At 42.7% G+C, this 24,290-nt stretch overlaps 1 protein-coding gene across 1 annotated transcript in view; it reads right to left on the minus strand.

The window, feature by feature from the left end:
• The window catches only part of DOCK8 (dedicator of cytokinesis 8), a 567,196-nt gene that overhangs the window by 502,489 nt on the left and 40,417 nt on the right, over positions 1-24,290 (minus strand). Inside the window, exon 2 of the mRNA XM_085632978.1 lies at positions 18,981-19,083. Within this exon, the coding sequence (XP_085489104.1) occupies positions 18,981-19,083 (103 nt within the window). The remainder of the gene's footprint in view (positions 1-18,980; positions 19,084-24,290) is intronic.

The raw sequence follows: 24,290 nt of genomic DNA on the forward strand, positions 1-24,290 counted from the left end.
GGAAGCCAGCACAAAACCACAGCGTTCGAGAACAAGGAAGTAAAACACGGAGGATACGCAGAGACAGACAGAAATTGAGGCCACTCTTGCACCTATCTCTGGTCCTGATCTGACTAATTTGCAAAAGTGTCACAATTCCAAAAACTGACTTTATATTGAGTGACTGAGCATTACTTTGAGGAATGAGAATTAACACAATGACCACAAACTTTAATTCGCCTTTGAGGACGCAGGTATATACTTCCTAAACGCTCCAGTTTTTGGACTTGTGGTTGTTTCCATTACGTCTGGGTCAGCGAATTAATTCATTATTACATGCAAAATAATATTGCCCAACTAACACTAAATAACTCTTTTTAAATATGCATTTTGTCTTACAAATAAAATAATACTCATATATTTGAGACTCCGATTGATGTTCATCCATTTCAAAGTTGACAACTGGACCCAAGCATAGCCCCTCACCACTTACTTTCAGCTCTCTTTGAAGCATAGTCTCCCTTTTGGCAAGCCCTCACAGCACCTTTTTTATGCCAATAGTGGAATGTCCAACCATAAACAGCTTTGTGGTCCCTGATTTTTTCCAAGGAGGGAGCCTACAGGATATCAATAGATTTATCCATCTATGGCCACTCTTGCCCCCCCCCCCAATAGTAGTGCTAACCATTAACCCCATGAGTTTTTCTTATACTTGGAATTTTCACAATGCAATGGTCAAATTGCATTGGGAAATTCTAGTAACAAGAAATATTTTGAAAGGACAGGCTGTACAACAGTTATGAAAGTGAAACAAGCATTGGCAAAGCCAATCAGTTTAGTTTTGCCAATGCTAGTTTGCTGTCCGTACTAGCTTTGCCAGTGTGTGTAAAATATTGGCGCAAGCATTTGAAAACGTCAATAGCAATAAGAGGCCATCTTGAATTGATATTGTGTACACTTCTAAGACAACCATCATGTTGCATGCAGACGCTGCTTGGCAGTTATCTATGGAATAATAATAATTATAGAAAATAGGATTATACCATTCCAAAATGGCTGCCACATTGCATCTAGATGCCAAGTGGGAGCCCATCTTGTAAGTATATACAATAATTTTCAAAGATGGCAGCTCATGGTTCTGAGCTTGGCCAATGCTTGCAGAGAAATTCAGGAAACACTGCCTATGCCAGTGCTGGCAAAAGCAGGTGGTGGGCACCAAGAATGCTCGGGAGTGGAGAAACCATTGATTCCACTCTAAATTCATTTTTCAGTGCTAGCTCACAATGGTTGAATCGTTTACACTCCTTCAATCAGTCAATGCTTCTGACCTTTGTCGACATTTCAAGGGTAGCGCTCTCTCCTCCCTTTGATGAATAGAAAGAAATGCAGCAGCAAATGAACCTGGTTCTCTAAACCAGGTCAGGCCATTTCAAGCAATGTACAATCAAAAATCAGATTAAAATGTAAATGCCAGTCAGTCAGTCAAAAAGCTTTATTTCGATAAAAAATTATCATAAAAGCAAGTACGTACAAACATTAAAAAATAACAGTTCATTGGAATGGCAAAATTTTCAGCAAATCACAATGATAGCTTGATGACTGGGATAAATAAAAACTCCCTATAAAATATTTAAGATTGTTTAAAAAGTGATTAAAAGGACAATAAAAAGAAATACATTTACCAATCAACAAATAGAGCTAATCAGTTTACTTCGAATAATCCATGACCAGCCTAAAAATTTGGCCACCGCACAGACTAGGACCAAACTTGTGTCTGAACGTAAGATACGTAAAGCGATACGGAAGTTAGAAACACCCAAGAGACGGCAAGCAGGGCCTAGCCATCTTTTTCTCGGGTTAACGTACGCTGGACATTCAAACATGATATGGGCTATACTTTCAACTTTGTCTGCGCATGTCGGGCAAGTATCGGTGGTCTGGTAGGGGGGCTTCCATTTGTTAGTAAATTCACGGGTTGGAAGAGTCTCTAGTCTAAATTGTAAATACAGAGTCCTGTCCCTCGGTTTTAGTATATACTCCAGGTAGGGCTCGAAGCTAAAAGCCTGTTTGTGGGAATAAAAAGCTTCAGTTAGCCTACCTGTGTTAGGGTTGCTGAGGTCCTGATTATCAATCCAGGCCCAGTAAGCTCTTTTAAGGTCCACCTTGCTCACAGGGGCTCCCTGGTCCCATGCTTCACTTAATCCAAGCTGGATAAAGGATTTTTTAATGTTACGGAGCCAACTTATTTTGTGGGAGCCTGCAATGTTAATAATTTCTCTCAGGCCCTCAGTATATTTAGCTAGCTCCGGGGTGCGCCATAGGCGGGCCCAAAATAACAAGGGGCGTAGCCTTACAATGTCTTTAAACGAACGCCTGCCCAAATCGCTAAAAAGCGGTTTCAGAGGGGTACCCTTTGGCATTGAGACTAATTCTCTCAGAAATTTATTCTCAGAAAGAGTGATTTCATCTAAGTTGTCAAAACCCCAAAGTTCTGCTCCATATAAGGCCGAGCCAACCGCTTTAGCCTGATAGATCACTAGTGCGGGAGTAATTGGCTTGCTCCTCGAGGAGCGATGTTCTTTAGCAATTACTCCCGTAGCTCGCTTATGGTTCAGCAGCATTTTGTTAATATGGGGTCTCCAGCTCAAAGTGTCGGTGATTCGGATACCTAGATAATCAAATAACTTGACATGTTCAAGGAGAATTCCATCAGACAAAATGTTTGTGCTGGGAGATTTGTGTGATTTGAAGGAGAGAAGCATGGTTTTAGATGTATTAATAGCCAAGCCTCTCATTGAACAGAACAGATGAAATCTATCTAAGAGCTTCTGTAACCCTGCTGGTGTCTTAGAGATCAGCAGGGTGTCGTCTGCAAAGAGGAGGGTGGGAACTTTTTCCCCCGCCAGGGCTGGAGCATCAGCTGGGACGTCTAGCAAAAACTTCACCACTCCGTTCACAAAAAGTGAAAAAAGAGTGGGCGCCAATACACAGCCCTGGCGGACTCCTTTATTGACTGGGATCTTGTCAGTTCTCGGAGCCTGGGATCCCCATCTCACCCTGGCAAAGTTACCCTCGTGGAGCCGAACCAAGAGATCAAGAACAGGAGGGGGGACACCCATTTCCTGTAGGACAGACCAAAGTCGGTCACGAGGGACCAGGTCAAAGGCCGACTTGAGATCTATAAAGGCGAGATGGAGACTGCCTCTGCCAATCAAGACAAACTTCCAGTATAACAAAAGCAGCCTAAACACCTGGTCAATCGTGCCCATGTAAGGTCTGAACCCAGCCTGGTAGTGAGACAAAATATCGTTCTCAGTAACCCAAGCTAGAATACGCTCCAGTAGGACCCTGCCAATCACCTTCTGGCCAACGTCAATAAGACTAATTGGTCGGTAGTTGGCAGGGTCCTCCCTGGAGCCCTTCTTAAAAACTGGTATGACCTCCGCTCCCTTCCATGACTCAGGGATGGGTAGCCCCTTAAGGAAAGAATTAAGTAAGAGGGTAAAGTACACAGCCCAGGGTTTAGGGTTGGAGCGAAACCGGTCACCGGGCAGACCGTCGGGACCTGCAGCTTTGGCTGGGACCAATCTATTAATGTCAGACATAACTTCCAGCTCTGTAAAAGGGTCATAGTTGGCCAAGGTGGGGTCCACTGGAGTAATAGGAGAAGGAACACAAGGGCCTAAGACAACATCATCTGAATAAAGGTTCGAAAAGTGAGTGAACCATTCTTGATTTGAAATGTGGTTGGGGATTGCGTCGGGATCTGAGCCTCTCGAGTATCTGCAAAGGTTCCAGAAAGTAGATCCGTCCCTAGCCAGACTGGCATTTTTCAAAGCCAGCCAGTGGGATTCCTCCCAGACACACTTTGCATTGGTTACAGCCTTCTTGTAAACAGACCTAGCATTTTTAATTGAGGAGCAATCCTTAGATTTGATGGCAGTTACTAACTCTTTCCTGCTAGCTCAACACTCAGAGTTGAACCAAGAACCAGGTGATTTATGTATTTTGGTTTTGTTAGTAGAAGAGGATAAAAAAGAAGACCCAATTAGCTCAGTGGTGGCTGTATGTAAAGATGCAGCCTTAGTAATCTCGTTAGGATCTACACATGCTTGCCTAAGTTCTGCAGTTTTTAATAGCAATATTTCATTAATAGATGAGAGTTTTTGTTCATCTAATGCAATTTTAGGCCATTTGAGAAATCTTTTACAGTTGGATGGAATGACGTCTCTAGTGAGCAATGTGGAACAGTGGTCAAGGAATGAGTGGTCAGGGGTCCATGGATTCTTTAAAGTAAGGCACAGGGGGTTATGGTCACTATCGGTGGTAGGAACAATAACCAGGTCCACTGTATAATGCCAAAGCCTACGATCAATTAAAATATAATCGATTCGGGATGGGCTAGAGGTTCTATTAAAAGTAAAGGCTGCATGAAGATCGGAAGGAAGTCGACCATTGGCAGCTCTCAGCCAAAATTCAAGGACCAAGGCATTCAGTTGGATTATCACCGGTGACCATCTCTTTACTGGGGAAACAGTGAGAGAAGGTATACCCCACCTGGCATCATCCTCTTCGACCTCCAGAATGTCTTCGGAGGCAAGGGGTTCATAGGTACAGTTCATGTCTCCAGCGACCAGTAAGAGAGAATTAGGGGGACAAGAGGAAAGCTCCTCGCCCAAAGTGGTAACGATAGGAGACTTGGTTCCTCCTTACGTGCCTCTGATATAAACGTTAAAAAGGTCAATGGTGGGTCCTCCGTTCAGCCCACTCAGAGTTATATGCAACACATCCGGAGAAGGGCTATGTACATGGCGGACTCTACAAGAGAGGGCAATGTTAATCCATATTATAAGGCCTCCAGAAGGGCGTCCCCGACCAGAGGACACTGCGGGAACGCAGTGGCAGGAAAAAACGGATTTATGGAGAGGTGTGAGGCTCCAGGTCTCTTGGAATATGCAGAGATCGAAGGTAGCAATAAAATTATTCCAGTCAGGTAGTAAGAGTTTGGCTTTTAGGCCAGCAATATTCCATGAAATAATTTTTTAATTCGTGTTTGGGACTAACGATGGGGAAGTGGCCAGGTCCAAAGGATGTGAAATTGAGGCTGTCGGTTGTAACCCAGCTGCCTCCCAGGGCCCACAGGGATTAGCGGAAGAATGTATGTAGGGGGGACAGTCTGCGATTAGAGATCGAAGTGGCATGGGGGACATTACTTGGGATTGATTGTAAACTTGGCGCTGATGTTAGTCAGTCAATTTGCCCCAGGATTGATGAGCCTTCAGGATGATGGAATGACAGGCTGCCCCTTCTCCCTACAGGGCATTAAATGGTATAGGGAAACATCTGAATTGGATCAAAGATGAGTCCGGGGAGGAAGATCTATATTCAAGGGCAATAAGATCATCTGCTAAACTATGATTGACTAAAGTCAGCTCGATTGTATCCGTAGAAGAATTAATAGATCTATGTCTACGGGCCCTTAATAAGTCGTCTCTTATAAGAGATCGACAACCTCTGACATGACGGATCCAGTGAGTCACCTTGTTTTTTAGAGAATCTTCGTTCTCGAAGCCATCGGTCGAAGGAACTCCCACCATGTAAACGGTAGGCTGTAAATTGGCTCTGGGTCTTTGCACTATGGAGGATAAGAGCGGCTGGCCAGGGGCAGATGATGGTTGGGGGGAATGAGGGTGACTAACCGCAAGAATAGAATTCAAGGTTGGCTGGGTCTTCGTATTGAACTTCGAGTAGTTAGTCCCTACTCTATTGGGTTGTAAGGGATTTGGTCTAGCTTGTGAAAATAAAGCTGACGAGTGAGGCAGTGTAAGTGTACTAGAATCAATGTTATTTGTAGGAAAGAGTGTTGGTGAGTATGAATGGTGGGCAGTGTTAGGCAGGATGGGTGGAAATTGTGACAATTGCGTAGAAGGTCTTTTGGCCAATAATAGTAATTCATTAACTAGTGCTTTTAATTCGCTAATTTCAGCTTTCAAAGCCTTGATGGTTTCCAAAATTGGACCTGTTTCTGGGACAATTTCTACCACTAGTTCTTGACATTGCCTAACCCCTCCTGATGATAGCTCAGGTCCACAAACTCGATCGCTACCTACTTTGGATACTACAGAAACATCGGGGCTAGCGATAGTACTAGGTGACTCAACAACATCATTATCAATATCACTTAATAACTCAAAGCGATTTGAACAGACAATAACCATAGGTTCAAGAGGGACCAGATTTGCAGCGGGGACACAAAGGCTTGCTGTTTCGGATATTGGGACGGGGTTAGCGTTGCAACTCTGCATAGCGTCCTGAGCTGTTGCCAATAGAGGGCTTGGAGCAGTTTTTTTGCTAAACATTTGTGGGATAGTAACGGAGCCTGGGCGCTGGGTAGATGGGGGCAAAGGGGCTGCGGGCATATCAGCTAAGTCAGAATCTAGAATGGAGGTACATTCATCAACTAAGGAGTCAATACGCTCTAACGTGGTAGCTGGCGAGTGTTTTTTGTTAGACTTTCTGGCCTTATTTCTTTTAGCCGTACTGCCAGCCAGAGCGGCGGGACCCCCACACATATCCGACATTTTCCTTTTGCCCATCGAAACCGTTAGATAGCCACACAATAAATGGCTTATTACTTCTAGTAATCCTGGTGGCTTGGACGGAACAGGAAGCCCCTCAAAATTGACACAGTACCTTAAAGAAGAATCAACGGTGATGAAATAAGGTACAGCATCCGCCACGGGTCTTAGATGTTAGGGATGTAGCCCGACCCGGCCTCCTTTGGCCCCTGACGGCCACAGACGGCCCGCCCTCTGCCCGGGCTCCGCCCGGCGCCGCCCGCGCGCGTCCTGCGACGCGGAGGGAGCCGCGAATTATGAAGCGCCTCCGGGCGCGCTGACAGCCGGAAAGGGGCGGGCGGTGGTGATTCACGGGAGCTGTAGTCTCCCCCAACAGCGGCCTGCGATGTCGTGTAGGCGGCGGGGGAGACACACAGCGTAGGCGCCCCGACCAGGAGACACAGCTCTGGAGCCCAGGTAGATAGTGGTAGAGTTGCTGGCTGATGCAGGACAAATTGTCGCCCCCCGCTCAACCGAGGGAGCCGCGAATTATGAAGCGCCTCCGGGCACGCTGACAGCCGGAAAGGGGCGGTGGTGATTCACGGGAGCTGTAGTCTCCCCCAACAGCGGCCTGCGATGTCGTGTAGGCGGCGGGGGAGACACACAGCGTAGGCGCCCCGACCAGGAGACACAGCTCTGGAGACAAGGTAGATAGTGGTAGAGTTGCTGCCTGATGCAGGACAAATTGTCGCCCCCCGCTCCACCGAGGGAGCCGCGAATTATGAAGCGCCTCCGGGCGCGCTGACAGCCGGAAAGGGGCGGGGTGGTGGTGATTCACGGGAGCTGTAGTCTCCCCCAACAGCGGCCTGCGATGTCGTGTAGGCGGCGGGGGAGACACACAGCGTAGGCGCCCCGACCAGGAGACACAGCTCTGGAGCCCAGGTAGATAGTGGTAGAGTTGCTGGCTGATGCAGGACAAATTGTCGCCCCCCGCTCCACCGAGGGAGCCGCGAATTATGAAGCGCCTCCGGGCGCACTGACAGCCGGAAAGGGGCGGGCGGTGGTGATTCACGGGAGCTGTAGTAAATGCTCAAAGGGTGTGACAAACACATGAAAAGACAAGCAAGCCATCCTGTCATATCAAAATATACCCAAAGCTAACTGTAATTATTTACAACTAAGTAGCCGGCTCGAAGCCCACCATAAGTATATGTTAAATTACTGGTTACAATGTTGTCTGCCATAGACAAATAAAGAGGTCTGTAAAGAACCTGCAAAAACAAACATTGTCAAAGCAAATGATTCTTGTTGTCACAAGCTGGAGCATAGGTTAATTATTGTTCTTATGTTTAATGCAAACAAATGACCAAAAATAAAAAGAGAAAAAAAATAATGCCACTGCCTAAATGTGGCCACTGTATGCCTGCAATAAAACATGTAAAATAAAAAGCAATGAACATTTAATATAGCTTTAATAGAATAGTACAGGTGTTTTCTAGCAGGCAGATATACTTGGAAGAAGCATAGAAACTCATGTTCGTTTTAATGCACATCACAGAACAATATGTTGTTTTTGGCTCACAGAAATGGTACTAGTGGCTTTGAATTACTGGAACGTGAAACCTCTTAAGTACATCAGGATTACTACATTTTGTTAAGTATAAGGAATGGAAAGAAAAAGACAGTAGCAAGTTAAAATATTTTCCTACCAGTCCTACCACTGAGTGTACTTCTTAGGTCTCACGTAGACAGTGCATGCGCTGTCTCTTCGAGACATGTTGTTCACGGTTAGTGGGCTTGGAAGACACCCATTACTTACCACTGGCTGATTTCAAAGCCACTATCTTGCTTTCTGCTGGCCAGCTCTGCAGTCAGCTTTTCCCTCTTCTTGCATGTGACAGTCCATTGGCGCATGGCACTTGTACTTGTGTCCTTACGCTGCTCACACTTCTGGGTGCTATTTTTAGGTCGAGCCTAGCGGCAGCGCACATGCGCTACTCGCTCTGCAAGGCATGCTGCATTAGGTTATGCACTGGAAGCCCCGCCCACTCTCCGCCCATATTTGGCATTAGTTTGTGACATTGTCCTTCGAAAATGCTGGCTTCAGATTTGTAAGTAGGCTTGTTAGTCCCGCCTTGGTACAGCCTTGTCTGCATTTGTTACCACCTGTAACAACTGGACATTTTACTTTGCTCGTTACACTTCTCCGTTATTTAGTGGGTGAGCACTATTTGTTTTAATGGTCTTTCCTTATTCCAGCGCGGTCCTCTTTCATTTTAGCGGCTGCACTGCTTTATTTAATTAATTTGCAGCACGGTCTGCATCAGTTCAGTGTAGCACACGTAAACAAGCATTTGCAATGCAACAGGTCTCGCATTTATGAAAGTTTGAGCCATTGGCATTGTAAATGACAATGCCTTTTATTTATGTTTTGGTTTTTGAAACATAAATAAAATGCATTCTCATTTACAATGCCAATAGCTTAAACTCGCTTAAATGCGAGAACTATTGCATTGCCAATGCTTGTTATCTTTTTTGTTGAGTCACTCTACAGAGCATCTTTCATAGCTGGCTCTGTCCTCTGCTCCATCTCGTTGTCTGTGTTTGCATGTTCTCTCTCCATCCCCTTGCAGTTCCCCCACCCAGCACAATAGACCTTTGTTTTTGTTGCAGCTTTTATATAGCACAAGTTAAACCCGAAGGTGTTGGAGCGCTTTACACAAGGACACATTGATGCTGTGTGGGTATGGAAAGATTAAGTGATTTGCCCAGAGTCACAAGGATGTTGAGTTGCCGCTGAGACTCAAACCTGGTTCCCCAGCTCTAAAGTGGGAAGCTTTGGCCATTACGCCATATCCTTTCTCCTGGCTTGCTTACATATATCAGATTTCAGATCTTACTTCTGTGTTTGAAGTCCCAGAAGGCAGAGATTCTCAGTGAAAACGCTGACATTATTTATTTATGCACTGAGAATGTTCTCTCTCATAGTGCAAGAGAGATTATGGCTTAAGTGGACTGAACCACTGACTCATGCTGGGTGCTGTGGTCTTGAAAAGATGATTGTAAAATTAACAGACCAATGAATGAAGGGAGCTGATCGAATGCCTCTCTATATATGTATTTTCTTAATGCAGTGAGGCTAGTGAGACAGCTGAAGATGTCTGTAGACCAGACCTAAAACGTAGAAGAGAATATCTGCAGCAGTTACAGTAGGGTGGAGAGCCCGAGAGGTCAAACATTACACAAGAGAGAGAAGCTCAGTGGCTAACCTCTGCGCCCTTTGAAATGAGTATGAAATTGGAAAAGTGGATAGAAGACACACTCTGTCATCTGAGTAACATGGGAGAGAAACACAGAGGTCAGGCTCATGCAGTGAGCAGGAGGAGCAGAAAGACTGGGCTTAGCAGTCAGAGTATGGGACAGCGAGGTTGAGAAGTGCAGGTCTGGCAGAATGAGCCTGTAGTGGAGAGGCTGGGTTCACAGTTAGGCTAACAAAGGAAGTGGACCAAAGATACTGGGCTCTGCAGGTAGAGAAGCAATGGAAGGGGAGCAGAGAGGCAGACTTTACATCCAGCTGCCCAACGAACAGAGGCAGAAAAGACACGCCCCTCTAGCCACTGTAGGTAAATACAAAGATACTGCTGCAAAAGGTCACAAAGCTGATCTTCTCGGTCTCTTTCCCGCCTACTGTAGCACCTGGAGTCATGGATGTTGATTCCCTGCAAAATCATGTAACAGAAGTGAGTTCATGCATCATTTGGCCTCCTGATGCCACCACAGGATTGACCTATTAACCCACCCTTAGTGCCGCTACAGCCTCCAATTAGCTCTTGACATGTTAGGGTATTGGCTAACAGTAGAGACTGCACAAAGCATAGAGCAGTTTGAGCCTTGTTCACTTTGAGTCCCTGCCAATAAACAAAGACAGTACCAGGGGTACTAAAGAGCAGGCCATGGCAACAGTTACCTACCTTTGCTCACCCATATTTAGGGTTTCCAGATTTTGGTTTAATCCTAAAAAAGACCGATTTCAAAACCCTTAATCAAAACTTGCTTTTTCCATTTTATCTGGAACCCACTGTTTAAAAAAAAATATTTCACCCACTACAAAATGTCCCTTGTACATGCTGCTCTATCCACATGAAGTGTCTGTGGTGTCAGAGTCGCAGGAAGTAGGGGCGGTGAGCAGTGTCTACCTTTATGAATCTGGAAAATGAAAGAGACCCTGGTCACACCACAGACTTCAACTTCCCTCCCCTCCTACCACTGTCAGGCACCATTAATGTGAGAAGACATCGGAAAATGAGGTGAGTCTAACAGACCCTGTCCAAATAGCGCACAGCTGAAAAGCTGGCAACATACTGCTCCAATTGATGGAGGAAGGAGTCCAGCAGTTGTTGGAGGCTTCACACCACTGGTCACTTCCTTGGTAGCCATTAGCGCCGCAGAATATAGTCACAGTGGCCTGTAGAGGAAGCCAAAATGATTTCACTGGAGAATCACGAGGCAGTAAGATATTCCCTAGCAGCTTCTTCCTAGTAGTTTTGCTGAGCTTTCAAGTGTCCTAGGCCCACATATGAGTAGCACATAGAGCCCAGGCTTTTTGCTTTCCATTTATTTTTATTATATAAAACCAGGACTAGAAGCCCAAGAATGCAAAGTAAAATTCTCGACAGGGTGAGCTAATCGCACATTAGCCTAGGAAACTTTAAAGTCATGAATTTTAGGAGGTTCAGCTCCGGTTGCAGCGCACGTTTTCTCAGTGCAGCACGTTCTGACCTGTGTCACTACTGTAACGAGATCAAACCAATACACACTTGTGTCGGCACTCTGGCCATCAGCACATTAGATGCCTTGCTCGAAACACCCGTTTGCAGTTATCCAACCCCTCCCCATGTGCACACACCAACCCTCTGACAATCCGAGGGCCTCCATTTCACAGTCCCTCCCCCTATCACTTGTGAAAATTGTGCACACTCCCTCGTCTATTGCACTTCAATCCGCGCCGAGTTAGAACCTACAACTAGGTATTATGATGCGAACAGAGACTCCAGCCGTGCAGCAAGATGTGTATTTGTGTACCTAGCTGTAGGCCTGGGCAGCTTTGCTGATGCAAAAACAAGGACTTGTCTAGTTATGGCGCGCTGCTAGCACAGCTTCACACTGCTTTAACTCTCAAGTGTCAGGTCTCTCCTCTGTCTGTCTCTGTGTTCCTTTCTTTGCTCTTCTCCAAAGCTCTCATTCTCTCTCGTCTTTCTTTCCCAGTTTCTCCTCTCTCTATAATTCCACCCTCGCTTATTTTGCCTTCTTTCCTGTTTGCTTTCTCTCTGTATATAACTGAGCCCTTTCTTCTGACACTTCGCTGCGTGAACACCCTTGTCTTTATTCATTAGCATGGTTTCGAGGCTGGGTGTGGTTTGTTGACTCGCTATGAAGCCTGTGATTGCCTTGCCTTAAGGCTTTCATTTTCCATCTGTGCACAGGTCCCTTTCGCTCTCTCGGTGTCCCACATCAAGACCTCTCCAGAACGCCCAAGCCTCACAGCAACCCCTGTAGGGGGTCTGGTCCTCTGATGTTGTAAAACAGTAAGGGCCATATTTAACAAAAAGTAAGGCAGCACAGCAACTCGCCTTACTGCGCTGCGTTAAAATGACAGGGCAGGAATGTGCCATATATATCACAATACTGCGCTTTCCTGCCTTTTCCCAGCGCTGGTGCATAAATTATGTGCTGCCTAGCGTCAAGGCACCATGGTGCAAGGGTGCCTGCATGCATGCAGGATTATCCATGTGCAGGAAGGCGCACCTTCCTTCACAAAAACAACCCCCTGAGGCATATTCCTCTTTCTGCAGCACACATAGAAAGAGGAAGTAAGGAGGAGAAATAAAGATATTTCACCCGTTACGCCACACCTGAAAAGGTTTAGCAGTCAGTCCTTAGCACACATCCTTTTTCTATCAAAAAAACAAGTTATTTAGTGTTTCCACAATGACAGTACAAATTTGTAGGTGAAGAAAATAGATTAGTCTCCTCTTATGGGTGGTTCTTTATTCATTAGGTGTCTTCCGTGCGATATACAACATCCAGCCGACACGTGTTTCGTCGCTACAGGGGAAAATTATTCCCGCGACTTTTTCAAGGCTGTGTTACAAAAGAAAATTAAGAACCTATATAGTACATAACTTGAAAACATGTACTCAGCGGCAATGCCAAAGCAACTTGGTGGTGAAACTTAAGAACCGGCTACAAGTGGGTGAGCAAGTCGTCCATGATACACACTATGCATAGTAGCTATAACGTTTGTTGTGTAAAATAGTAATAGTAGACATAAACTAAATATGATTCTAATAAGATGGAGAGAGCTGGATAACCGTGCTAAAGTGGGGAAATACGCTAAAAGAATCAAAGCTAATCGTGATTTGGAGTGGCAAACGTGAACAGATTTTCTCCCTCGTATGCCAACCTTTTTATGGGTTGGTTCGAGGAGACGAGAATCTGGGGCCCATTGGGTGCTGAATATAACGACTCTATTTTATTTTGGGGTCGTTATATTGACGACTGTATCATGATCTGGACAGGGACAAATACCAAACTTTTAAGTTTCTTTGAATTTCTGAACAATAATGATTGTAATATTAGATTCACCATGGAACACAGTAAAACACACATACCATTTCTAGACGTGGAACTATATATTTACAATAACAAAATTGAGAGTAGACTGTACCGCAAGGCAACAGCATGTAATTCTCTGTTGCACGCCAGCAGTGCACATCCCTATCACCAGATACGTTCCATTCCATTTGGAGAACTGACAAGAACCAGACGTAATTGTAGTAGGGATGATGAATTCCATACACATAAGAAAGGAATAATATCAAGGTTCAAAAGGAGAGGCTACAGCAAACCCTTACTTAAGAAAGCTGAAGAAAGAATAGATAAAATGACCCAACACGAAACATAAAAAGAAAAACCTAAACAGGATGTTAATGATCAAAGGATCAGATTGATTACTGGGTACAACAACTGGTCGGTAGTTCTAAAAAGGATCCTCAACAGACACTGGCACTTACTAAAGGCAGACAATACCCTTAGGGAGTACGTCACGGACAAACCAACCATAACATATCGGAGGGGGGTCTCACTAAGGAACCTACTGAGTCCTAGCTATCCAAAAACAGTAGGCAGGACTAATTGGCTTAGCCAATATTCATGTGTCTTCTACACATGCGGTCACTGTAGCTCATGCAAATGGGCTGATGATCGCAAAACTGAATTTTTAGGACCAGAGGGAAGAAAATACAAAATAAACTCTAACATTAACTGTCTAACCAAATTTGTTGTATATATAATACAATGCAAATGTGACAAACACTACATTGGTAGTACAATTAGACCCTTGCGGGACCGCATAGGGGAACATACCAGAGCGATTAAACAAGTAGACATGAGATACCCACTAGCAGCACATATGTCTACTTGCAATGCACAAACAGGCAATCGCATATTCAAATTCTATGGAATAGAACATGTCCCAATTAGTCCAAGAGGAGGCAACAGAGAACTGACACTAAGACAAAGAGAGGCCCAATGGATCCTAAAAATGCGTAGTGTGGAACATGGTCTTAACATTGACCATGAACTACACTACTTCTTAGGCAGATGAGAGCCTCAGTACTTATATTCGAGTTACCGTGTACATAGTCCTATTCACAGTTCCTTGTTTACCATGACTTATTACACTACAAACTATTGGGTTATTCTACCCAAATTACTACCACACATTGATTAGAGTAGCATCAATAACCCGAACGACTAATATCACATGTTATATTTATCTAGAGATATGTTACTGTATACATTGTATTAGAATTGTATGTTTTTCCAATTTGCAACTTTTTTCTGATCACAGCTGTGGAACACATGATGTCATTTTATTCATGGAGATTAACATTATAGATGTTTTTACGATATGCCTTATCTTAACAATGTTTGATTTATCTATTATTTGCTGGAGTTTCTGATCATCGTGTACTGTTTTTAATAGCTGGAGAGATCTATTCATTAAATATTAGCGTTAATACTAAGATACTAAACATAGCTCCAAGATGGCCGAATCAATAGCCACTTCACCTTAAGTCCCTTTTCCACTCACTGCATGAGAAGAGGCACGCAATGCAACAAGTCACGTGATCACGTTTCACGTTCCGAAACCGGAAATATAATCACCAGGGAAGCCACTCGCATATGAACACTTCGAAAGGGAAACCAGTGACGGGCAGTATTCCGGCCCGATTTCCAGCCGAATAAGGTAAGCGTAGTACTCGCCACACAAGCGTTTTCGGTTAACTAGTAACTTTGACACCGTGCGCTGTGAGGACAATGCAGAAACCTCACCCGGTATATTTTTCGGGTTTCTGGTAGTGATTTGATTGATACCAGGCTCTTTCTTCAGAGCCTGTTTAAGCACAAATTGGGGAGTTACGCTATTCTCATAAACTAATCAGGCACACTCAAACGTGGGGACAGACAGTTGCCAGGGCATATATATATTCATCATTGTTTCATTTTTGAGCCTGCGCATGGTTTAGCGCTCAATAATTACTCAGCCACCTTTCGAGAAAAAACGCTTTGACGATTACAAGACTAGCGTATTCTCGTGTGTCAATATTAATAATACTTAGATTCAAGCGGAACATTTAGTTAAAGTGAACACACCGCTCTTTGACGCTAAAATCAAGATGCAATACATGATCTAGATTTATTTACTTTTTTAATTTACTTTTTACAGTACTGGAAATAGAATCTAATAGCACCTGACCACTGAACAACTACAGAGGAATACTGACGCCACCACTACTGAAACCATAGGTGGTTTGGAATTATCACCACTTAATAAGTAGGTGTTTCATCTTTAACGAACACTGCCTATGTTTATTTTGGCCCTAGAATTTTTAAGTCCTGTTTATGAGTATTAAATAAGGTTATTTGTATCATTTTTTAGGAATACTCAAACGAACGAAGAATAGGTAGCTATGATCGCACAACACAAGAATTCACTGTCATGGTCTGATTGTACTGATACATGGCACATTAAATATCGTTGCATGACCGCACATATAGACGCACCACGTCCGGTTTCTAAATACACTACAATGAACCTAGCCTCATCACACCACGAAACTGTTCACGTTTGCCACTCCAAATCACGATTAGCTTTGATTCTTTTAGCGTATTTCCCCACTTTAGCACGGTTATCCAGCTCTCTCCATCTTATTAGAATCATATTTAGTTTATGTCTACTATTACTATTTTACACAACAAACGTTATAGCTACTATGCATAGTGTGTATCATGGACGACTTGCTCACCCACTTGTAGCCGGTTCTTAAGTTTCACCACCAAGTTGCTTTGGCATTGCCGCTGAGTACATGTTTTCAAGTTATGTACTATATAGGTTCTTAATTTTCTTTTGTAACACAGCCTTGAAAAAGTCGCGGGAATAATTTTCCCCTGTAGCGACGAAACACGTGTCGGCTGGATGTTGTATATCGCACGGAAGACACCTAATGAATAAAGAACCACCCATAAGAGGAGACTAATCTATTTTCTTCACCTACAAATTTGTACTGTCATTGTGGAAACACTAAATAACTTGTTTTTTTGATAGAAAAAGGATGTGTGCTAAGGACTGACTGCTAAACTGTGTAGAGCCTTGGCTCTTTTTTCTGGGGAGTTGGGCGGTACTTCCCACCTTTTAGCACCGTCATATCACTTCAGCTAATTAGATAATTTATGCTTAATTTCCCTGTGGCGCCGTTACCTAAACCTGAAACCCCAGCTACAGTATTTTTAACACCTGAAAAGGTGTAGCATTTTGCCGCATTCCCAGGTCACCAGTAATGGTATATCTGGTAGTGTGTCAAAATCCATGGGTGTTTCGTGGGAACACCTACGCAATGCCCATGGAACACCTACCTGGGTAAGGCAACGCAGAAATTTGTGCAGCATTGCGTCACTCCAGATTTATCAAGGCATGCAGGGCCACAGAAGGAGGCCTTGGATGGCTTGATAAATCGCATCTTAGGGGTTGCGTAGTTTTTGCACCACGTTGGGTGGTGCAAAAGCCACGGAACCCTCTTACTAGGACCCTAAATCACAAGAGCACAGACACGGTTGACTGTCAATAGGGTTGAAGAAGAGGGTAGGACTTACAGTGAACTGAGAGGTAGAGAACAGTAATGGTAGTAGGAAATGTGTAGGAGACTCTGGCAGTGGGGTGATAGCGTGAGCCGGCATATGAATATTTTAAAGTAACAGTCTATATCCTGCATGACATATGTCTTTGGCACACGGGTCATTCGTTATGGTTTGCATGAGCTCTCCTTTGAAAGGTCTCCTAAGACTTTTAATTATTAAGAAATATATTTGAAGCTTATGCGTTAAATGAGAAATTAAGCAGCCACTTTGAAAAGATGCCCCGAAAGCTGAGTCTGACATGACGAGGACAGCAAACAAGAACACAAACTGCATAAGAGTGGGGTGACTTCAGTTTTGTCAAAATTGTGTTTGCGCATAGAGAGAGTGTGCTCTTTCAAATGTAAGGTAGATGTGAGGGCAGACAACCACTGCCTGAATCAATAGTGTTTCTTCCTTGACAACCTGTTCTTTCTCAAATCTCCCAGTTGCTTATCTTAAAAAGGACTTTTTCTTGTTAGGTTAGAGATGGCCCTGCTACAATAAAAAGGTTAATCAGTCAGATTTTCTGTAGTATATTTTATAAAGACTAGACAAAATAGTTTCGGCAAATCTTGGGATGCCACAGTTAACCACTGATTTTCAGAGGCTGGGAAAATAAAGAAAAATACCCACTGCAATAAAAAAAAAAGAAACAATGAAAATAGTAAACCCTACACATCTTTATACAACTACCTGGAGATGATACCGAGTTACTGACTTTCATTTCAGCAGAATTTTTAAAGATTCTGCTTCTTTGCTACCAGGCAGACAGGCTGCATATTTATGGAAAAGTCATGCAGTGCAGGGCAGCAATACCCCTTGCTGCGCTGCATGACTGGGAAAGGGCAGGAATGCACCTTATTTAAAGGAATGTCTTTGTCCCTGCGCTGGTGCCGTTTTGACTGCCTAGCGCCAACGCAGGCACCCTCGCACCATGGAGCAAGGGTGCCTGCGTTGCATGCAGGCTTGTGTTTTTTTGAAGGGGCGCCTTCCTGTACAAAAACAACCCCCTGAGGCATATTCCTTTTTCTATGTGTGCTGCAGAATGATAGAAAGAGGAAGTAATGAGGAGAAATAAATATTTTTATCCTTGTTAAGCCTCCCCTGGGATGGTGTATGTCTTTTGGGCATTCCCGGGTCTACCATGTTTGGTAAATCTGGGAATGTGCAAAAATCATGGGAGTTGCATCAGAACACACACACACACAACACCCATGGAATGCCTTCCCAGGGCAGAATAATGCAGCACAGCGATTTGTGCTGCCTTGCGTTACTCCAGCTCTATGAAGCCACTCAGGGCCACAGAAGGTGGCCTTGCATAGTTTCATAAATCGCATTTTGGGCTTGGGTCGTTTTTGCACCACGATGCATGGTGCAAGTGTGATGCAAGCCTCCTCATAAATATGCCCCCCAATACTTACAGAAGAATCATAAATGGTAAAAAGCGCATTCACATCTCAAATCCAATATAATTCTACTTATATCACTGCAAGAACACAACTACACAGAGTACAGGAGAACACTTAATTCCTGTTCATAAATCTCTTCCATGGTTTTCTTTTCCCACGTGAACAGTGCAAAAGACACCTCCTCACCCACAGATCCAAACACTGAAGTATTTCAACTCAGCTCTCACACAAAATGAAAGAGCAACCCAACAACTGAAACGTGCACTCTGTCAACACCGGCCCCATCTTTGACTCTAGTGTCCCATGACTGACAATGGAAGGAAGAGCATTTAATTCAAACACATTAAAACGTAAACTTTATAATACATTTGGTTCTCGTCATCATAACTACATGACCCCCAACATTCAGCTGCCCACACATATATTTTCCACAATTCTCACTGGAAGAGGAGGTCCCTGGTTGGAAAACAAATCTCTGGCGATAATGTATAAATTATACTCATCTCAATTGCTATTTTAATGTCTAGGAAAACAAGTCATAAAAAAGCCATGCTCTTCAATGATCTACTTCAGGGGTGGCCAATGTAGACATTCCTGACAGATTTGTAGGATATCCTCAAAAGATTTAATTACGTACAATTAAAGTAAATGGGAAAATATACAAAGTCAGTGGTTATCCTGGAAACCTGGCATGGATCAGACCCTGCTATGTTGAATACCCCTGACTATATGCTTTCCGCTGAGTGCCTTTACCTTCAGCTGGACATACCCCTGCAGAATGGGCTAAATTACTTACCAGCTGCAGAGGAGCGGAGGTGGAGCTGCTTGTGCTGCGCTGGTGGAACAAGGCAGGGGTGGGCTGCTGGACAAACTGCTTTCTTATTTCAGCCGACGAATACCTAAAATTAAAAAAGTGATGATACAATCATGGAGTGTCCATTTACCTCTTCATTTGAATGCTCTAGTGCAAGTAAGTTCAAGTTTGATGTAAAAATGTGCAATCTCACACCATTTACAGCAGCATCTTTTATGACCACACTTGAGGATGCGCCTGAGGTAGCAATAATTATTAGACTCCATCCTGAGCAGAATTTGTTCTCATGTGAAATACACAATACCATCAAAAATAGAAAACATTGTAATGTAATAATGAAAATGAATGATGTGTGTGTTATAAAGAATGGCATAAAGATTTAGTGATGCCCTTCAGAAATCGTGTAGATATATAATTTTAGATGTTCCTCATGGATGTATTATGTCGGCATACTTATAAAATGCATGAAATTTGAAATCAGCCTCAGATACAATTTTGACCAATGCAATTTAGCATGAAAGGCCCTAGATTAGATTTATTGAAAGACATTATCACTCGGTATGCATTGAACTGGTAATCATAATTTCCTTTACAACATTTGGCATAAACTATTTGTTTAGACAAAATGTATTTTTGCAAGTTTGAAAGTCACATCCAGAACCAGTGCTCTGAAAATATATTAGTGGATATCCCGAACAACAGGCAAGATTCCATTTCATGCATTTTGGCCAAGTGGTGGTGGGTACCGAGTGCCTGAGTACACCCGAATTACTTGACTGAAGAGTGGACTTCATGTACATTTAAACGACAAGTGAACATAAGTAACAAGGCCCATGAATATACTCATTTCTCGCTTTATAGATGGATTACTACTTGCAAGCAAGACAAAATTAATAAAGGAAGTTAAAATTTCCCTTTTAACCCCAGCCTGCAACCTCATAAACTTCATTTTGATATACTTAATTATATAAAACACTCTGTGACATAACAAGGTTACCAACCAAAATCCACAGAATGAGTACATACTAAACAGTAACACTATATACTCATCTAAAACCTTAAATTAAATTATCACCGACAAAATGACGGAGACATCAATCTACTTGATAATTGTGAAACAAAATCTGTAATAACCAAATGTCAAATCCAACAATGATGCATAAGAAGAAACAAAGCTCTTTTCTTCCTTGTTTTCAACCATATGCCCTACCAACAAAACATCCAGGCGTGGGTAGCGAACAAAAACGCAAAAAACACAGAAAAGGGTGAATTGAAAAAAGGGAGCAGTGCATAAAATCAAAAAAAGAATTACACATATCTTGTGTATGGCAATCAGCCATGGAGTTCTAAAAACTCCTATCAAATTACATTTTATTTATACAGAGTATTCCTTATTTGATGCACAAAATGTTCTGGAGAAACAAGCAGACTCCTTCCTGCTACAAAACCTCAATAAGTGTTTTCTGTTTGCAAGGGTTTAAGCTGGAGGCCCGTGAATATGTGTTCATTTACCTCTCTCTAGAAAAATGAAAAAGAAAACTCTCTTTTGAGCATATGCCTCTCTTGCCGCAAGACCAGCAGGATGACCTGTCGCTATAGTTCCAATGTCTGCACCATCACCAAAGTACTATATGTCAGAGTGTGTATTTGCTTCAAGATTAAAAGAAGGCATACATCTAGTGAGTGAGAAAATTATAAGACAATTTCCCAGCTATCTATATTTAAGGAACAGCCAAGAAGTTTTGACCAGTTTATAAACAAGATTTGTGATCTTTCTCCACCAGCAGGCCTATTTAAAAGCTTACACAGACATAAAGCTGATTGGGAACTGAACATACACATGAATGAAGAACTTAGAAAATAGCATTGTGGTTGGAAAAGGTGCATTGACTTCTCCTATAAGCAAATATCCATTACTCCCTCAATAATGGCTGCTGAAATTCTCTCCTATGGGAAAACATGAGCCATAACTCCAGCAGTCCAAATTTGACTGACTTTTCTGAGACCTATGATATTGCAAGGTTTACAAACTGCAAAACGCACCGGAGAACAGTCTTTGAAATCAGACTCTAAAGGGTTGCAGGTACATTGAAGAATCAGGGGTATATCCTGAAACAGAAGGATGGCATGGCATCCATGGCTACTACGAAAATGGAGGCAGGGGAATCGTCCATGCAAGTATTGGCATCTTTGCCACTCTATGGGGACAGATGTTCCCTATGTAAAGATATGGGCTATACCAATTCAAGACGGTGACCAGATTCCTCTTCCAGGTCACAGTAGGCAGAGCAGTTTATAAATGTTGCAATATCGGATCGACTTCGCCTGGCAACTGTAAATGAGCTTCTTTGTTCCTGATTCCAGTTTGCACCCAGTTTCCCTTCCATCTGCACATTTGTTCTCCTGTGGGTAGCTTGTTGTGGCTGTTGCTTCTTGCCTCTCGCTGTTCCTCATTCAGCTCTTCTCGTTTTCATCCTGGAATCTCTTAGATATAGCCTGTTGGCGAAGCTATCCCATAGCCTGCCTATAGGTGGTGAGTGGAATTACACATGTTTGTATCTAATTAACCTTCACTGGTCCTACTTGTAAAGTATATTTAAAATCTGTTTGTTACATATCTCTACCTCCAGGTGATAAGGGTCTTGGTATAAATTACACTCCGGTGTTTCTCCCTTCCCATTCTCTTCTTCAAGGTTTCTCTAGACCGTGATTACAAAAATGAATGGGATTATAATTTAAGTACCCGAATCTTGAGCTTCAGAGAGTCCTGAGCCTATCTATTTGGATTACAATCCTATCTATGAGCTTGGCACCAAAATACCAGGTATTTTACTAATTTATACATTTTCCCCCAAAGAGGGAAAGTCTGATCCAGGGAGTTATCCATCTTTCCTAATAAATACTTTTTCTGCAGTAATAAATGGGGTAATCCTGGGAACATCTGAGGCCTTTCGAGTCGTAGTCATTGTTGATGCATGCATGCTGTAAACATGGCGAATCAAGCCTTTTTTCTGTTTCCATCTACGCTAAGTCCATGGTATCCGCTGAATTTATATATCGGGTATGATGTTACAATATTACTAGGCCAGAAAATCCAATCTCACCATTATTGGCAGATTTCTTTAAATAATATAAGAATAATACTCTCTTTCCCCAGAAGCCCCATCTTGCCATTTAAAATTCCTATATAAATCTAAACACATAAATTATATCTTTCTTTGTGCCAGAGAGCAATAAGTTCATAAAGTCATTCAAAATTATTGGAAGCTAATACACTTTTGGAACATTCATTATTCTTCAAAGGTCTGGACCTAAAAGCGATCGACTCTCACATGTTTTCTGATCTCCCATAAAGCTTCCTTAAGATTACATTTATTACATTTGAACATCCTCCAATGATAACTCAGAGATATTGAATTTACTTTGCTAAAGATTTCAGACAGTATTCATCAACATAATCTCCAAATCCACATCTAAGAAAGATTTAGATTTTGACAGTAGATAATATGATTAAAACACATTTTTTTATCCCGACCTATATTAGCTCAATTCTGAGATGCAACTGTGATTAAGGATATTAGCAAGTGATAATCACAAGACTAAACCAAATAGTAAAGGAGAAAGTGGAAAACCATGGTGTGTTCCATGCTCTGATAAACTGAACTCTTTGGGGAAAAGAATTAGTAGAAACCAGAAGTATGGGACTATACTGACTAGTTATGGATAATAGCTGGAAAACTTGGGAAACTGTGTTTTATTTAAGCATCTTTTTATTGTCTTTAAGACAGTAACAAGTACAGTGTGTTCAGCTGTACCAATACCACAATGATTCTACAGTCATACAATGAAATTACATATTTAAAATCTATCCCAGCAGGATCATTCACTAGCCTTACATGCCAAAATCATAACCTAAAATCTCAACACCCTAACCCTTGGGAAATCTCTTCCAGTGCACTACATATGTCTGTATCAACAGTGCCTCAACTTATTATTGTGCAAATTATTTTCAAGTGCAGGGAAAGGGAGAATGCCACAAGAGGAGGTACATGGGGTAGAGAATAAGGGGTGGGGGTTCATCCTGTCCCACCTCCAGGCATGTGTCTACTTCACCCAGTGAGCAAATCATTATATACTCCTTTTTTGTCCTTACATCCATCAATATGGGGGGGGGGTGACTTTCTCATAGCATCAGGGAGCAGTAGGTAGGCCTTTCTTCTTATTTATTATCACTTCTACCAAATCATCCTATGTCAGGATGTTCTTCACTGATGGCAGCCCTCTACCAGTCATTGCATATGAGCGGGTTCCACAATGGATTCTCAGCATGTGGTGATTAAGTGCTAGTAATAGTGCTGTGTCCAAAAAAACAGAACTTCTGTTTCTTTGTTAAGCTTTGTAGCTTTAACAGACAAATTCTAAGCATAATAGACCAGTTTTACCAGTCACACATTTTGAGCCATTAATCACCACGGTCCAGTATTCAGTGATCTGACATACCATGCTCGACCTGTCCAAATGCCTTTTGGAACTGATTCAGACAGCCCTAGCAGTTTCCGGGCATCCTCATCGGTCGTTCGGAACTTTGTACAATTCGGTCAGACACAAGGGTTCCGAATCAGATTCGGCAAACCTGAATGCAATTCGGAGCACTTCCGAACAGGATCGTAATCGACCCCAAAGTGTTGCATTTCTGAATAAACTGCATCAAAGAATGATTGAGGAACTATAATCATAATATATGCAAATAAAAAAAAATAATGGTAAAATGTTCATTTTAATCAAGGTGACCTGGCCTATAATTGTTATTAGTAGATTTCGCCATTGGTTTAACGATTTACAAATCTTTGTTAATATGTAACTCTAATTGAATGTTAACAAATCCTCAATTTTAGGGGTGACATAGATTTCTAAATACCTTATTGTGCTGTTTGGGGATTGATGGCCCTTCATTAACTGTTCGTCAGGAATCATGCCAGCACTAAAGAGTCGGGCCTCTTATTTAGAGTGGTTAATCTTATAACTGCTTATATCTGTAAATTTGTTGATTTTTGAGAACACATGCTAAATATTAGCCTCCTCTGCAGCTAGATACTGAGCCATATAATCGGCAAACAGTTTCAATTTATCTGCTCCGATGACTCGAGGGCTGATATTGCAGTCTTGCCATATGGCGCAGGCTAATGTTTTACTAAATGAAGAGAACAGAATGGGTGACATGGGACATCCTTGATGGGCTCCCCGACTAATAGTAATCTCTCCTTCCTGTCTACCATTGATAACTATGAGGGC

Source organism: Triturus cristatus, chromosome 2_1 (assembly GCF_964204655.1).
Source record: "Triturus cristatus chromosome 2_1, aTriCri1.1, whole genome shotgun sequence".
NCBI classification, from domain to species: Eukaryota; Metazoa; Chordata; class Amphibia; order Caudata; family Salamandridae; genus Triturus; species Triturus cristatus.